The sequence below is a fragment of the Microtus oregoni genome, unplaced genomic scaffold (assembly GCF_018167655.1).
Source record: "Microtus oregoni isolate MIOR12 unplaced genomic scaffold, Mior012 000019F_ref0000042, whole genome shotgun sequence".
Taxonomy (NCBI): Eukaryota; Metazoa; Chordata; class Mammalia; order Rodentia; family Cricetidae; genus Microtus; species Microtus oregoni.
In genome coordinates, this window is record NW_024543078.1 from 25424900 (window position 1) to 25442341 (window position 17442).

The 17442-nt window shown below is 44.0% G+C and overlaps 1 protein-coding gene across 3 annotated transcripts in view; it reads right to left on the bottom strand.

The window, feature by feature from the left end:
• The window catches only part of Egfr (epidermal growth factor receptor), a 176963-nt gene that overhangs the window by 54875 nt on the left and 104646 nt on the right, over positions 1–17442 (bottom strand). For all 3 annotated transcript variants that reach the window (XM_041669982.1, XM_041669981.1, XM_041669983.1), the window contains exons 2-3: positions 4096–4247; positions 3092–3275 (exon numbers count right to left, since the gene is read on the bottom strand). In XM_041669982.1, coding sequence (XP_041525916.1) covers positions 3092–3275; positions 4096–4247 — 336 coding nt within the window. The remainder of the gene's footprint in view (positions 1–3091; positions 3276–4095; positions 4248–17442) is intronic.

Sequence of the window (17442 nt, forward strand, 5' to 3'; positions counted from 1 at the left end):
CTTTATTAACCAATAAAAACAACACATATACAGAAGAACTTCCCACACCATTTCACCTTTTCTGTTTAAATAAAAAGGAAGGTTTTAACTTTAACATAGTAAAATTACATATAACAAAGCAGGTATCAAGCAAGAATTGCAGTTACAATATTTATATCTACTTTATTTTTATTACAACTAAGGAAAACTGTAACTATCTATTCTTTAACTCTATCAAAGACTCCAAAAGGATATAATATATCCATTGTAAGCAACTTCCTTTTTAGATATAAGAGGGGAGGTGATGTGGGAGGTAAAGTATGCTGTGAATATGTTTTATTGTCATTGGTTAATAAAGAAGCTGCTTTCGGTCAATGGCTTAACAAAGTAAATCCAGGCTGCAAGAGATATCAGGAGAAAGAAGAAAGAGTCAAAGGGAAAAGCCATGTAATTGCCCGTAGGAGACAGACGCACCAGAACCTTGCCAGTAAGCCACAGCCATGTGGTGATACACAGATTAACAGAAATCAGTTAACTTAGGATAAAAGAACTAGCTATCAATACACTTAAGCTATTGGCCAAACAGTATTGCATATAATATAGTTTCTGTATGATTATTTTGGGTCTAGGCAGCTGGGAACAAGTGAGCAGCTTCTGGCTACACTGATAAAGATCTAAAGACTATCATTCAAATATGGAAAAATGTCTAGAGAGACAGCATACACTGCCCTTCTAGGGGACCTGGGTTTGGTTCCTAGCACCCATAGTGCTTGTAACTCTAGCACCAGGGGGTTCAATGTTTCTGGCCTCCATGAGCACCTATATCTATATGCAAACCGCACCCCCACTCATATGCCTATAATTAAAAGTTAAAAAAGCATAAACATGGGAAACCCAGATATAGATACCAAAGTGAACTCACCACCACAAGGCAGGAATGGGAAGCTCCTGCCTGCACGGAGTGCTGAAATGGAAAAGGAGGGGCTCTCTGGGGAAGCTTGCAGAGACTGCTGGGTGACAAGGAGAAGAGATTTGCACGTGTTCAGGAGCATAGTTTAGAGGAAAAAGAAGCTGGAAGTGCTGAAGGCTTCCAGCAGACAGAGACACAAAGCAGAACTGCCGATCTGGGGCAGGTGACAGTTCTCTCAACAGATGACAGGGGATAAAAGAACTTCAGAAGGAAGGCAGGCAGGCCAGAAAGGGCCAAGTTGGGGAACTCTGCCTGGAAAATAGAGGCGACAACAGTATGATAGAGAAAAAGGAACCAGAGGTATGAGGTCAAACTTAGCAACATCAGATAGGCACAAACACCCAGGTTACAGTGACCACCAGGAGAAGAGACAAGTAAGCACAGAAGGGAAAAAACCAATAATAGGTAACAACAATAATTACGTGAGAGGGGGCAGGATTCAATTAGCTTCCCCCTTCTAACTGAATAGCGTTAGAAGGTAATGAGTAGAAAGTCAAATCTATTTTTATTTCAAAATTCAGGAAATTCTCAGTTGTGGCAGTCGTCCTATATTAAATAACTGGGATCTGTACAATTACCTTACATTAATTATAAAAAATAGGGGTATTCCGGGGTAAGGGCATGCACACACATGCACACGTACACAGAATAGCAACAACAGCAGTAACAACCACAAACTAGGAACTCAAGTCGCCATTGCATGCTTTGACTGTGGTAATAGAGTTGAATTTGTCAACACAGAGGGAGCGCGTTGGCCAGTGTGTGTACTACAGTTCTGACGTGAGGGCACTGAGAGGCAGAGAGAGAGAGACACACAGGTGAAGGAGTAGTTACAGAGATGTTTAGCTGATGAGTGACGGAGCCGGGGCTGGAACACAGACAGCCTGGCTCCAGGAGCCAGACTCATACCCGCAGACTTCCTCACATGTCTGAGGCGAGACAGGCAGAACAAGGCATGCCTCAAGTCCCAAACAGGCCATTTCATGCACTGTGTGTATGGGAGAGATGAATGCTAGCACAAATTCAGAAGCGTGCGTGGGTGCTCGGAGCAGTTAAAGTGGTGGGTGGCAGTTCTGAAGGCGGTTTATAGGCTGGTGAACCAGAGAGCAGGGGAAGGAAGTGTCTGACTGGCTGTGTGGCCACATCCTAGCTCCACACACTGGTAGGTTCCCACTCTCTGTTCCCTTTCTTTTCACCCCATCCCCTTCCCAACCCATACTTCCCCATCAGAGCTGCAGGGCACACAGAGATGACAGAATCAGCCACGGGGTAGAGGACTGTGGGCGAGTGATCTTATTGCCATGCCTTTTTTTTTTTTAAATGACAATGTACAATACCTGCTTTTAAAAAAGGCCATGGCACCAAGTGGACTTACTGACTTGAGAAACAGTCCATGACATGGAGGAAGAATTGTTGTTTCTCAACCTCTCGTCCATCTTTTCCAGTTTCCTCTTCAGATTCAAAACCTTCCCTTCTCTTCCCAGCTTACCCTGAGTTTCCATGAACCAATATGAACCTTGAAGCCTGCTTCTCAAGCCTGGCAGGGTTTTTAGTTCAGTAGACCCTGTCCCAGGAGTGGTTTTGCTCTCTCCAGGTTCAACTGTTTTTGCTCCTCTGGGAGGAACATCAAGTGAGCAAACTCATAAGCTGTTGCTGTAGCACATTAATTGCTTTGCTATTTTTCATTGCTGTTGTCAATGTTTTGCTATACCTAACCAATGAGCTGAATTCTGAAAGGCATGCAGATAGAGAAAAAACAAGGCATGATTGGGATACCTGATGTTTCAGATGTCCAGTTTCGCCTAGGAATAAGTCCCTGCAAGATGAGGGAGTGGCTGCATGTCCTTTCTGCCTCTGGCCCAAGCTTACTTCCTACTATCCCAAACTCTCACTCACCAAGGTTGGCTGGATCCAGAGAACTCAGTCATTGATTCCTATCTCTGGATATTATTCCTCATCCATGGAAGAACTGATTTCTACCTGGCTGAAATCTCTTTCCATCCTATGGCCATCTACATAACTGCTACCCACCGAATCCTGCAAACAGCACTCAGTACATGTATTTGATAGACATATCTTCTCTGAGTTAGGATCAATGGAAGCGACAAATTCGCCTCTCTGCCTTGATGTCCCACCTCTTACCCTGTAAGTTCCGCATGGGCAGTTCTCTAAGACCAGTTTTGTTTTCCCCATAGTTGGACAGGACAGCTAAGGCATAGGTGTTCTCATATAGAGTGTTCCCCCTGATGATCTGCAGGTTCTCCAGAGGGATCTTCTCCACGGTGTTGAGAGCAATGAGCACATAGCCAGCCACCTCCTGGATGGTCTGAGAGAGAGGAAAAGCCTATTAAAGTGGATGCAAAAACCGCGTTTAACTTCACAATGACACATTCATGTGGCAGATAAATCTAAGACACGTAGACAACTACACTTGGGTGAAGGGTGTGGCAGGGTTTGCAATGATTCTTTCATGTCTGCATTTGTATTCAAGAAGCCTGCATTAAAATTTGCATTTGACGTGTTGGGAGTCTCACTTTAACTCAAATGAAGACAATCATTTTGAATGAATCTCTCATGATGTCTTGTGGAAGGAAGAAGGGAGGGAGACATGAATTAAAGAAATGAAGTCAAAGTGAACCCAACCGATGTCTGAGTATCAGCAAAGGTTGTTTTGAAGCCTTCAGAGTTTGCTCCTAAAGGCTCAGTAGGATTATTTAGGAATTTGTGAACCAGTTATAAATTTCTGGTAGCTTGAGATTAGCCATGGCGTAAGCATTTTTACCAAGTGTATAGGTACACAGCACAAAGCAGTGCTTTTTAAGGTTATGATTGTTATTATTTGGAAAGCTAATATGTCAATAACGTCATCTGGTGGAGGCAATGTCTAGCTGTCAATGTTAGCACCTCTGAGGACTGTGAAATATCAGAAGGGGTTCCGTCCTATTTTGTTTTCCACAATGAATTTGACTGTAGCTGATCAAATGTTATGAGAGGACTTCTCATAATACTCTCCTGTAGTCCCTGGGACTTGTGGCTTCCCTAAGATGAAGTATCCATGCCTCAAGTCAAATTCTTCTGAGGTTTCTCTCTGCTCGTGTTTCATTCTATAGTGTTTGTGTAGGACAACCCAAATGCAATGCACTCACCTTTAAGAAGGAAAGGTCATAATTCTTTTGCACGTAGGTTATTTCCAAGTTCCCAAGGACCACTTCACAGTTGTTGAACATCCTCTGCAGGCTCAGAAAGTGGTCTTCGAAAGTGCCAAGTTGGGTGAGTCTGTTACTCGTGCCTTGACAAACTAGAACAAAAGGGAAAGAGGTCTCTTCAAAGATGCTGAGTAAGGTAGCAAACCACAACAGAACAATATTCGTCAGCTTTCCGAGCCACAGTGACTAACAATCATCTTTGATCAAAGCCACCGCCACGCTGATGTGGTTAGAGATGCTTAAGTTGACATAGCTGTAATCCGCAGTAAGACAGAACTCATCCCTGTGATGGATGTGATCATATGGTATTAAGGATACGGAGCAAACAAGGCATTAAAAGTTGAAGGCAGGGCGGGGGGAGACGCACCTTCTATCAAGGTTCTGTGTTTGTTACTTATCTTGTTTCTGTGGCAAAAGAAACAAGAAGGGAGAGGGCTAGTTCAGCTTCCAGTTCCAGGGGAGATAGTTAACAATGGCAGAAAAAGAATGGCGTCCCAAGTGTGGGACAACTGGTCACATAGCATCCGCAGTCAGGAAGCAGAGAGAGGTGAATAGCATTCAACTTCCTTTCTCCTTTTCCTTAGTTTGAGGACCCCTGGCATGGAGTGGTGCTACCCACCTTTAGGGTAGAACCCAACCTAGAAAACTGTTCAGAGATGTGCCCAGATGTCTGTTTCTATGGAGATGCTAAATCTTGTCATGTTGACAATCAAGATTAACCATAGCAGTCTCTAAAACAGGGTAGACTTAAGAGTGCCTGTAGAGAAAGATATCCATCAAATCCACATGTATGACACAATTGCAGGGTGAGTTAATAACAATGCAATGAACAATGCAGAAAATAAGGGCACTGCCTTGTTGTGTATACAAGGAGTCTCCAAAACCACAACACTCAATAGGAACTGTTTTCTAACCACAATTCTGTGTACGCAAAATCAATGAAAACAATGGAATTTTAAAAGTCAACCGTTAGAAATTAAAAATACTCTTCAGAATCATCCAAGGACAAATCAAAGTTCTGATTATAAAACACCCAGAGATTTTTAGATGAAAAGACAGTGCTGTAAAGCAGTAGGTTAGTAAAAACCAACATGTCCTTCTGTCTTTTACACATGTGTTAATCAAACCAACATAGGTATCCATATGTTTGCCTTGTATCTCCTGCCAATACACAGTGTGTCAAGACATAGACTTAACCCAAGAAAACATGTGAAATTAGGGGCCAAGGTTAGACCACAGAAATGTACTCAAAAGTCTACATTTAGAAGCAAAGGAGAGGGCAGTAATAAAACGGTATTTACAACTTGGCTTTTGGGAAGACATGTTTAGGCAAGCATAACAAAACAAAGAGACTTGGAGCTTTTGAAGCAGGGAGCTTGTTAAAGGATATACTTTGAACCAAAATTATCCTAAGAGTGAAGAAATATGGCATCTGGGTTTAGACATTACATTTAGAACTGGCCAGATCCTTTGGTGTTGGCTAAGTTGCTCCCTTGACAGTCACAGTAACCAGGGGACAGAGCACAAAATAAGGCCAATGTCAACACGGTGGTACTTCCTTCAGGTACGTTTACAATATGCATTCATGTTTTATAGGCTTCTTTGTTCCCTCCCTTTGGGTTGTTCTAAGAGCATCATCTGTCTGGCCTTGCACGGTGGAGCCACAGTAAGCAACCGGCACATGTTCAGACACCACAGAATCAACCCAAGGTATTTACAGACATTATGAAGCAATCGTCTCATCCTCTTTAACTCTATGGGAATTTCTCTAGCCCCCATCCATTTTCTCCAATGAATTCAGCGGAAGCGATGGCTCTCACATAGGAACTGTGAAGGTGACAGGTTGGGGTCCCTATCTCCAACCTGTAAAGACGGTTGAAGGGAAAACTAGACAATCAGGAGTGCTTCAAGCTCCAGAAAGAATGTAGGAATTTTACTTCCTTCCTGCAAACCCAGGACAGAATAAAAGTTGTGCGACTCAGGTCTTCAAAGCACATAGCTTCTGGTCCTCAAACTTTAGTAAAAGCGTTTATAAATGTATGCAAAAGCTGAAGGAATTGCCAATATTAGCATCCTCACAAATACTAATAATCTTCACTGTACTCTAACCCATTTCTATTCAGATCTATCTGGTCCATGGTCATACTGTAAAAAAGGAGGAAGCATCAGCAGACGGCTCCTTGACTCACAGCTGTACACTTGGCACACTTTGCTGGGTTTACAGATGTTTTTGAGGCACTGCAGGCACTGAGATGATCTAAACTTCCACCATGATAGAAAATGTCGCTGTCTTCCTGAACCTTCCTTCCCAGGTGGGCTTGGCTCACACGAGGCCCAATCGGACTCCTAGGATTTTCACTGCGGTGTGGTCTTGCCTATGGAGCCCTCGGGTAGGAGTGGGACTCATGAAATGCTGCCCTTCAAGTTGAGTTCACTCCCCAGCCCAGCATTTTGGGGATTAATCTTTGCTTCTGTGACAGATTCTGGGCAAGCACATTAAGAGAAGTTATTTGTGCATTTTCTTAAGACACAGAGGGCTGATTTGAGGCGCGTTTCCTTAAGGAAACCTTCACTTAACTGAAATTACGGAATTGGTCCTGGGATTATGGGGTAGGCTATGGCAGGTCTATGCTAACATTGCATATACAGCTCTCCTTGCCCACTGCACTGATTAACACGCAGTGTAAGACAAACTTCTCCAGAGTCCTCCAAGTTCATTTGCACACTTTCAGAAGTGCCCACAGAAACTCACCCTTGCTTTAGCTCACTGTTCTTCCCAGTGGCCAAAGTTACGGGGTTCTTGGAAATGTCCCCCCATCACCTCTGAAGCTGTCTCTGTTTCTGTCCTTGCCCTGTTTCCTACAGTATATTCCACTTTAAAGTGGAGATCACATCACACAAAGCCTGGGTCCAAGCCATCGGAATGTTTCCTGGTGTAATTCCAAGGAGCAAAAGTTTCTCTTTGGGTCCACGGGCTTTTCACTTCTTTCCATTTTCCTGCTGGCTCTTTGGTCCAGGAACTCACTTTTGATTTCTCTCAAACTCACATAGCATTTGCTTAGCAGGCTGCCCACACCCAGCACCGGATACCTTGCTCTCCTTTTTAGTATGGACATGGCGATTCCATAAGTAACTGTCAGAAGAGGCAGTCCTAACTCGCAGCTGCGCCCTATCATACCTCTCAAGCTTCTTTTCTTCCACTGTTCTTCCTCTTTTCTTCCTTCAAATGATTCCTTCTGCATTTATTGTCGACTTTCGCCCATATGTATATATATACCACATATTCAAAGGTGGGAGAAATAAAATTATAACTGTACGCAGCCTGTACATTTTTTTCCTCATCATTGTTTTTTAAATAAAATAGCAGTGTTTTCTATAGCATTTACACTGCAGAAGGTGTTATAAGAACTAAGCAATCTTGGGACGACAACATAGAGACAGGAGGAGATTTACACATAAATACCACTTTTAATACGGTAACGGCATCCAGGGAGATCCTCGTACTCATCATCCGAGGGTACCGGGAGATGAAAAATTACACACGGGCACTCTTTGGACTGACAGCACTGATGTGCACATGCAGGATGGCATTATATTTCTATTTTTTGTTGCCAAAACAATGAGTGACCATGTGACCAAATTCTCAGACGACGCACATGGGTTTTCAGAGTTCTCATTTCTTTGTGTCTCACGAGGGAGGCATCAGAGCAGAAAGGATTTATTTGTAAAATGATATCCATCAGACTTTTCCAGCTGGTCATTTCAAGATTTTCCTAGCCAGACAACACATTTCAGTAACTTAAAAGCTAGGGAACCATTCCCATGATGTCTTACTGAGGAGCTTAAGGAAATCACAGATGAAATGGTAGTTAAATGAAGGTTTAGTGAAAAGAGTCCTGGAGACTTGCTAGAGATTTCATCCCATGGGGATAGAAATTCTGTTCTCTACTTGGAGATGATGGCCCTTCAGGTGGGAATAGCCAAAGAGGACCCAACTGCAGGTTTTCTTACATGTAAGTAAAGTTTTAATGTTGATTTTAGGGAAGATAGTGGAAATTTTCTCCATAAAGACAATGTCAGCAGACTAATTTATGAAAGTTGAAATGATAGGACAATAAAAAAAATCTTTGACTTGAGCCACAATGAATAATTAGAAAATGTAAGCATTGGTATTTATTGTACACCAAGCCAAAGGTTTTACGCAATGGGGAAAATCTTACGATTTTAAAGACCTGTCTTTACCGAGTGATCTCCCTCCGAGGTTCTCTTAGCTATTTCCCTCTCTGTGACAACTGGGAACTAGTTTCCAGTTAGTGGGCATGTGAACAGATGTGACAAGCTGCATCTAGAGTGCAGCTCAGGAAGAAAGGCAACGCAATCCTCAGAGAGAAAAGTTCTCTTACGCTCTTGAAGGTTTGCTTTGCGTGTTATCACAATCGTGTGGTGCTAACCGTGGCAAGCCGCAGCACGCTTACACAGCTTCAAGCCCAAACCACAGTTACGTTAGCAAGCAACGCACATGAGAATAACATTTCCTCTATTTTGAGCAGGGAAAGTCAACATCAAAACTAGTTGACTTCTATCCCCATGGTTCTCCTCCGCAGCCTCTAAATAATTCTAAAACAAATGTAGAATTTCTAAAAAGCACACCCATTAGAGGTAGGATGCCTTTGTCCGTTTTGTCCTACTTCCGTGGGAGGTAGGTGAGAGTTCTGAGTTACAGGAAGGACAGTTTTATGAGGGACAAAAGAATACGTTTCTAATGACATCATCAAATACCTTTCTGTTAACAAGACTGCCATGGTATCATTCCCCGCTGGTTAACTCCTCTTAATGTGCTAGCGAGGTAAAGACCAGTTTTGTCTATTTAAAGGGACAACGGTGAGTGTAATCAGATTGTGAACAGGGGGCTAGAGAGGTGGCTCAGTGGTTAACAGCAATTGTTGTTCTAGAGGACTCTAGTTTGGTGGCCTGCAGCAGCATGGGAAGGCTTACAGCTGCCTGGGATTTCAGCGCCAGGGAGCTTGACGTTTTTTTCCAGCCTTCTTAGTACTGCAGTTGTGTGTACAACCTCCACAGAGACACACGCATGTGCATATTTTAATTAAAAAAAATCTAAAAAAGTGATTGTAAATGAGAAAGTGCTTTACAAATCATACCCCTCTCTAGATGTAAACTGTGTGCCCCACTGAGGCCTCACCCTGGCTCCAGCAGGTATAAGAATTTTGCTTCCATGTCTTCTCTGATGCCAGCAAACTGCTTCATTCTACAGTTTCTTTCACTGACAATCTTAAACCACGGGGCAACCTATTCTATTATTCACAAGAAGTTGAATGGCAAATCAGAAATGAATTTGTCATGTGATTGAACTATGCATATTATAAGGGCCTACTGAGGACCTGGCAACCCTTTGCCCTCATAGAGAGTTCCGCCAGTTACTGACCCTGATGGGAAATGAAGACCCTCAATGCCAACTCACAGAGTAAGGAAAGTTGATTGTCAGTAAACTAGAACTGGAAATGGTTGAAGCACTCCCGCTGAATATCGAGAGTAAGAGCGGTGCATGATGGAGAAGCGGCCCTGGTTTAGAGTCCCTCTACGTGGAAGTGTAGACAGTAGTCAATGTGCTGCGGCTGTGATCAGCTTCTCGGAGCCCGTGTGAGTAAGTGCTCCTCTGTCCTCTGACTTCTGCTCACCTCATCTCAGGACAGCACACTCACTCATGATTAGGGCTGTTTCTTCACACAGAGGCATACTTCTGCAGTGACTCCTTCTGAAGGGTGCCTCCCGGACTTCCTCCTTCCCTCTTCGCCTCCATGGCATTTCCATGGATCTGACCTATTTATCCAGAGCTTGCTGTTCCCAGAGTATGGCAGCTCACCAAGGCTGACAGCGTGGAGTCACAAACAACAGTAGCGTCTGCATTGCCTCCACACCTCGCAATAGTCAAGGTCCTCCCTCTGAGCTCAGGCAAGAGCTCAAGCAAGCAGCTAGCGCTGTCATGACTCTCTCAGATGGCCGAAATCGGAGGAGTCCTTGAACGTGAGACCTCAGGGGAAGTCTGGAAACATGTATCATCTCCATCCAGGCTCCCAACATTGGTTTCTTGCTGCCAGGGGAAGCTAGGACACTCACAGGAATGGAGAGTTTGGGTGTGAATGTGCTAATGGGGCATAAACGATTAGCTCAGAGCACCAGCCCTGATAAGGACCAGTGTGAGCAAAGTGGAAAACACAGAATCTCCATAGACTGGGGCTAAAAATGATTGCATGAAAATTGACTTTGAAACCGGACTAGTTTGGCTTTAAGGAAAATAGCTCTTTACTAAATCTTAAGATGCCCTTTGATACTAACTCCCAGTCACCTGTGACCTCTCTTAATCTGTGCAGTAGACAACTGGCCATCAGAAAGCATTTTGGAAGCGTGAAAGGCTGGTGGTGGGCTGGAATTCGACCTCCCTACCCAATGTTGCCATGACCTTGGTGCACTAGCCTGTCCGCCTGCGCTTCCTTAAGCGCTTCTGTCAGGAGGGCTGAGCATTCCCACCCGGGTGTGGTGTCTCTTCGTGGACATGGCATGCCTTCACCATCCGTGTCATTCCCAGCAAGGCAATGCGAAAGCAAAGGGAGACAGGTCTTCCAGGTCCTCTTCCCCTAAGCACGGTCCCCTCCCAGCTCACAGAGATTCTCGTCCATATCTTGCTCAGGTCTGATGACTCACTCCTTGATGATGCAGGCTGAGTAATGTTTCTCACACTGGACTGTTCACTTGCAGGTGGAACTATTCCTCTAGAATTCGTGCGCATGCCATATATGGCCAGGAAGCTTTATGACATGGGGGGGGGGGGGCAGCAGCCTGGAACAACGCTGGAGCCAGTTAGCAAAGTTTACCTTGCTCCGTTGTCTGCTCTACAGACTCGAGAGGCTGTTCTTTCTTCTATTCATTCATACTGTCATTCACTGAGTTACAGGAAGGACGGTTTTATGAGGGACAGAGAATATGTTTCCAATGACATCACCGGATACCTTTCTATTAACAAGACTGCCCCAGTATCGTCATGTATCATCTCCAGCCAGTTAAGGCCACTGAGCATCCTAATTGGGTAGCAGGGGACCAGTTTTGCCTGTTTCACAGGGCAATTGTGAGTAGTGATAAGATTGTGGACAGAGATCTCAGTGGTTAAGAGCACTTGCTGCAATTGCCGCTATGCCAGAGGACCCCAGTTCGGTTCCCTGCGCTCACATGGGGAGGTTTACAAATGCCTGCAGCTACACCTCCAGGTTGCCCATTCATCGGTTTCTTATTCATTTGCTGAACCACAGCGTGCTTAATCGAGTAGTACAGAGACAGCTGCCAAGGATGAATCAGAAACAATGACTCAAAGGAACCAATAATCCTTTTAGGAAATGACATGAGATATGAAATAGTTGTAGGACGTCCCACAAGGTAGAGCCATGCTGCATGAACACAATGAGGCAGGAAGAGGAGAAATCACCAAGCTCCAGTTACCAGAAAATAATATCCCAACATCCCTTGGGAAGCAGATGAAAATGCAGTGCTTCATGTCACACTAAAGGGATAAAGGGGTTGTAAGTGCCAGTGTTGAATCTGGTGACCTTACCACACCCAGGGCCACAATTTCCCACCCTAAAATGGTGGTGGGGGCTTCCATTTGTATGTTTTTTTCTTTGCATTCCTCTCCTCTGGCTCATTGCCCACATTTTAATTTGGGGGTATAGCTTATCTTCTCTGGATTATAGCTATCTATGTGAATCATAAGGTCTTAAGAAAAATCTTAAACAAGGTATTCAATTTGCAAGGAAATAAAAGAATTCTGATCTAGAAAACGGAATTGGAAGTTAGTTTTGGGCAAATGTTTCTCCGCAGAGAGATTCTGGGCTTCGAGAGCTGTGCATATCTGGTCCTCACCACAAGATACTTTACATATTTTTTTCTATTTTTACTTACTCATATTTTTCAAAAATCAGATTTTAATGAACTCTTGTCTATAAGGCCATTTCTGTAAACAAATAAACATATACATTATATATATATACATATACGCACACACATATGTATGTTATTCTACAATGAACACCAAAAAACAATCTAACAAACAAGTATATAATTTTCTTCACCACAGAAAATAAATAGAAAACCAACGACAACCCAAATCCTAAAAAGAATAGCAACCACTAAGATACCATCAGGAGACTGGTATGTGGGTGTGATTTTTTTTTTTAATTATTCTGAAAACAAGCAATCTCTTCACAGCTGCTCTCTCTTAACCTTGGCAGCTTTGGCTATTCCACGATAGCCACTCTCTAGTGGAGTTTGCTGGGGGAATCTTCCAGAATGCTGCTCTTTCAGAACCTCAAGAGAGCCAGGAAAGGAGTCAGTAAGGAAGACTTCTGAGGATTTGAAATGTTTTGTGGGGCAACATGTCAAAGGGAGGTTTCTTCTCCAGAGGACCAGACACTTGCTGGGTTATTGGGACCTCAGCGGGTGGTAAGGGCAGTGATGCTGAGGTGTAGAAGGAAACCAACTGCTTTAAGAGTGGCTGGGGGAAGAAATAGGCTGAGGAGGAAATCATATATGCAGACAGAGCTGTGGCTGAGATCCAAGATGCACCACACAAGTCTGGCTTCTCACTGTCCCTTTCGGGCTGGGACTGTCCACTGTACCAGAGATGCTCTGAAGAGGAAGAAAAGAATCTCTAAATAGATTGCTAACCTGGTCCCACCCGTGAGCCGAGTGTACAGCTTGCTGTACTCAAGTTCAGAAACAAGGCAGGTCTCAGAGCTACTCAAAATAAGAAGGTGTGTCTACCTCTAAAAATGCTTAAAAAGCAAAATGAAAGAGAAGAGGGGGTGGGATCTAAGGCCCTAGATGTTTGACTACAGAATGATTTTAACCTAGGCTTTTACCGGCACTCGTCAGTGGTCACTAGACTTGGGGCGACATGTCAGGACTAAAGTCCTGGTTCCACCTTTTCCTAGGCAACGTCCTAACCTCTCATGACTCTGGGATAATTTGGGGAGGGGGGAGAGTTGCTGGCAATGCATGCGATGCAGGGAAAACCCTGACTAAATCCTACTGTGACTTGAATCTGAATTAAACCTGGATTGGGGCCCACTAGCATGAATTGCTTCCTTCCGTTCCAGCCCTCTTGGAGGAGGCTGACCTTTCCACCCCTCTGCTCACACTGCTGGTGTGTGGCCTGTCCAAGAGCTATGAGGTCGTGCCGCTGAGGGATGTGTGGTTAATGCTGACCATCACTAACTGCCCACCCGAGTCACAGGGATGTGACCATGGCTCAGCAGGAAGGAAAGGTAACTGGGTCCAAATCGGACCAGGGGGACTGTGCTGGGTCACTTGGCAGTAAGGAGACCAAACCTGCTATGAGCCTTGCAAAATTCTTTCTCAAGGAGCCCCCTCTTTTTCCGGGAATGTTTTCTCCTGTTGTGAGTTTTCATTCAATGAAGGGCTTTTCCTGACCCTTTGCGGTGGTTTTCTAAGTTGATTATATAAAGGCTCAAGGCTCACGACCAAAAACAAGTTGATTGGGATTTGTGGGCTGTGTTTGCACATGTTTTTATTCAGCTCTTGCCTGAAAATGAGCCACCTGAACTCACTCCTGGTTAAGTTTAATGTGCCTTTGTATCAGTCTTAAATGGGCAAGAGGCTATAGTAGGGCGTAGAGGAAATCTGTGAAGAGGACTAAGCTGCTTAGAGATCTGAAATCCAAAGCCCATTTTCAGGATTCATGCACCAGAGAAAAAAATACCGACTCAAAGATCATTAACAACTAATAAATTTTCTCATGCGATGCCTAAGACAAGTTCTCATAGAACATTCTGAACTTAGGCTAGGGAAGTAGTTGCAACGGGCTGGCTGGTCTGTTGCTTTTAGGCTGTTCCATGAGTAATGTTATCGATTAAAAATATGTGTTCTTAGGTGTCATGATTTGTTATTAAATGGCCAGGTGTCTGGACACTTGAGGGATTTTGCCAACCGGGACTGGCTTTCTAATGTGCTCATCAAAGTCTCCCGGAGGGAGCCTGAATCATCACGTATGAAGCTCTAGAATAGGACCCTGTATACTTTTTCTGAAAAGGCTACACAAAGTGCAGTTTTGCAGATTAGGTAATCTCTGCCCATCCCTCAGTTCTGCTGGAATAGTATTACAATAGTCACAAGCAATGATAAAATGGGTGCATAATCGGTTGTGTTCTAAGGAAACTTCACTTACAAAAGCAGGCTTCAGGATGGATATGAACTCTTGCTGTATTTTACAAGACTGCTTTAAAAGAAGGCCTAACAGGAAGCCAGAAGTATATAGTTAGACACCCCTATTCCTATACAGGACAGAGAAAACCCTGGTTGCAATGACAGATTTTCTAAGGGCATGTTATCAGGAGTTTTCTTGGCACTAAGTTTTTCTTATTTTATCATTGTCTAAGCAGAGTAACCACCATAAGATATAAGGTACTGAAAAGTGGTACTCAGATAGGAAAAAGCTGTGTGTTGGTGTGCATGAGGTCTGTGCTGGGCATCATTGTAGACTTAGATTTCATGCTATCCTAAGCAGAGTTAGTAATCCTGTCTTCTAATAATGGAATGGATGAGTCTGTCTTGTATCGCCATCACTATGACACAGTTATTCCTTACACTGATCTGAAACCTGTTCTCTTTTAATTTTCCTGGGCACAGCGGAAGTGCCTCTTATGCCAACCTCTGGTCCTGCAGATATTTTCAGAGAATGTTTCTCAGCACAGTTCTTACCCCATTGCCTTCCTGTAGAGCCTCCTCCTTGCCAGGCCTCCTAGGAACCCCACGTGTGTGGCTTCCCCGCCCAAGACCTTTGCAAGGCCTGTGTCTAAGCAGCATGCTCTGACATCATGTAGTTGTAGCTCCTTTGTGTGAGGAGTTGCTCAGATTCGGTGAGAAACATTGTTATTTCACAGTTTATCCTGTTTCTTTAAGGACGTAATGTGTCACACGGACTGGGGACACAGGCTTGTAGTTTTAGCTAATCAGATGGCTGAGGCAGGAGGATGAGAACCTCAAGGCCAGTTTAGATTAGTAAGTGAGGACTGAGTCTATAGCTCAGTGGCAGGGATGCGCTTAATGTGAAAGACACTGGCCTTCATCCTCGGCACTTACAAGAAAGAGGGCAGGCTTGGTAATCAGTTCCAAAGCTTAGGTGGGGAAGCATTTTCCTTGCTGTGTCTCCTTTGGGCTTTAGAATCCTACCACATCTTAGGAGCCTGTAAAAATCATCAGACAAGAACATGCTTCATTTTCAACAATCATGGCTTCATTAACTTTGGAATATACTATCTCTTCATTATTAACTATTGTGCGCATGAGTACTTTCAGACTTGCCCTGGGGAATCACAAAGGGTATTTTATGCCTGCTTTCCAAATGAATCCTGTCTTTAACTGGTATGCTTTTGTCTTACTTACAGATCACTTTTGCGGATTTCTTCATCATGTGTTCTTAAATGTCCTCCCCACATGCTCGAACGAGGCTGACATTATCTATTGGTAAGAAACTGCTGAATTTCCTTTCCCTGAAGACCAGTTACAGGCCAGCTTCAAGGAGACACCTCAGGTGTTCCCTTCAGTGAGGACACCATAAAGGGGAGCTACAGAGTCATGTCCAAGAAGCTCCTCAGTGGAACTAGCTTTACCCAGGGACCGTGGTAAGTCTAGAGACTCTGGCAACTAGGTTGGGGGAAGAGTGGAGTATGGTGCGAGGTGGCTGAACCCCAATTCGTGGCTTAAAATCACTACCAATGAAAGCAGCTCACCTCTTGGTATGTCTGAATACCAAATCAAGGCTCAACGCTTCACTCCAGGAGGGAGGAAGCCACCTCATTTGTTCCTGGGCCAACCCTGGCTTTCCTGGCTATCTTATTAAACCTGACAGCACATGTCGACCGAGATAAAGCTAGCGCTGGAATCCTGGACTCTGGTATGCGAGGCCATTGCAGGACGGTGGTTTCCAGTGGCTTGTCAGTGGCAGGAAGGCAGAGGGCTTGTGGGATGGACGTATTTCAATAAGCCCTAAAGCAAATCTTGTTTTTCTTTTTAAGCTGACTGCCTGGAGACTGAAGCCAGAAACTGGGGAAGAGAGTGAGTTCTAAGTGTGTACTTTATGTCTTAACTCAATTCGTCCTGAAGTTGTTTACTCTGGCCCATTGTCAAGCCTTTGCAGCGGGGGAGAGCTGGTGGCGGAAGGGGTCACTTCCAAGGGTGCCGTGAGTCTTTTGCAGTGGACTCCTTCCATGCTGCTGAAGAACCACTCAGAGATGATTTTTCCCCCTTCAAACCAAGAACATTTTCTACACAAGCATTTCTTTGTAATCTCAGTTAGCTTTTTACGATAATTCCTGCTTCTAGTTTAAAGACTACAGATGCTGTGTGGGTAGAGGGTGGGAATGAGGGAATAGAAGAAGGGAAGATCTAGGTGTCTCTCACTTAGCAAATGTGGTAATACTTTCTTCCATGGAAAAAGCACATCAACTAATAAGAAATGCAGACAGTTTGTGGTACCACTGCAAAAGCTTGTAGCTGGCTTGGGGAGGCTTGACTAGATGCCCTACTTTGCTCCTTCCCTCCCAAGAAGACCTGACCCTTTGCCAGGAGATTATCTGAACCACATCTTTATGTTTGGGGACATCACAAATGTTAGGTACCTGAACTCAGTCACTCATCAAATATTACCTTGCTTTATAAAAGAGACCAGACACCCAAGTACCATAGAAACATTAGGATACAGACATCTCCCTAGTAGATAAATTGTTTTCTCCAGGGAATGCCCCTAACCAACGGAAAAACACTTATATGTTCTTTGTAAGCCATTTGCTATTTAGTGTTGATTTGGGGCCATTTGCCTATGCATGGCTTTTCCTTATCCCAGCCTGGAGGTGGTGGTGCAGGCCTTTACTCGCAGCACATGGGAGGCAGAGGCAGACAGATCTCTGTGAGTTCAAGGCCAGCTTGGTCTACAAGAGCTAGTTCCAGGACAGGCTCCAAAGCTACAGAGAAACCTTGTCTCAAAAAAAAAAAAACCACCAAAAAATAAAAAAGAAAGTTTATATCCCAAATCTCACAATGCCTTTCATTGAGTAAATATCTGAATCATCTCCTTAATCTCCTTACAGAAGAAGTAACATTTGCAAAATGTTTTCTTGTCTAGGTTGCAAGTAATGTTGACTTTAAAATTCATGCCTACCCCGGAGTTCAGGTATTGGAAAAAATCGACCTCAGAGAGAGAGA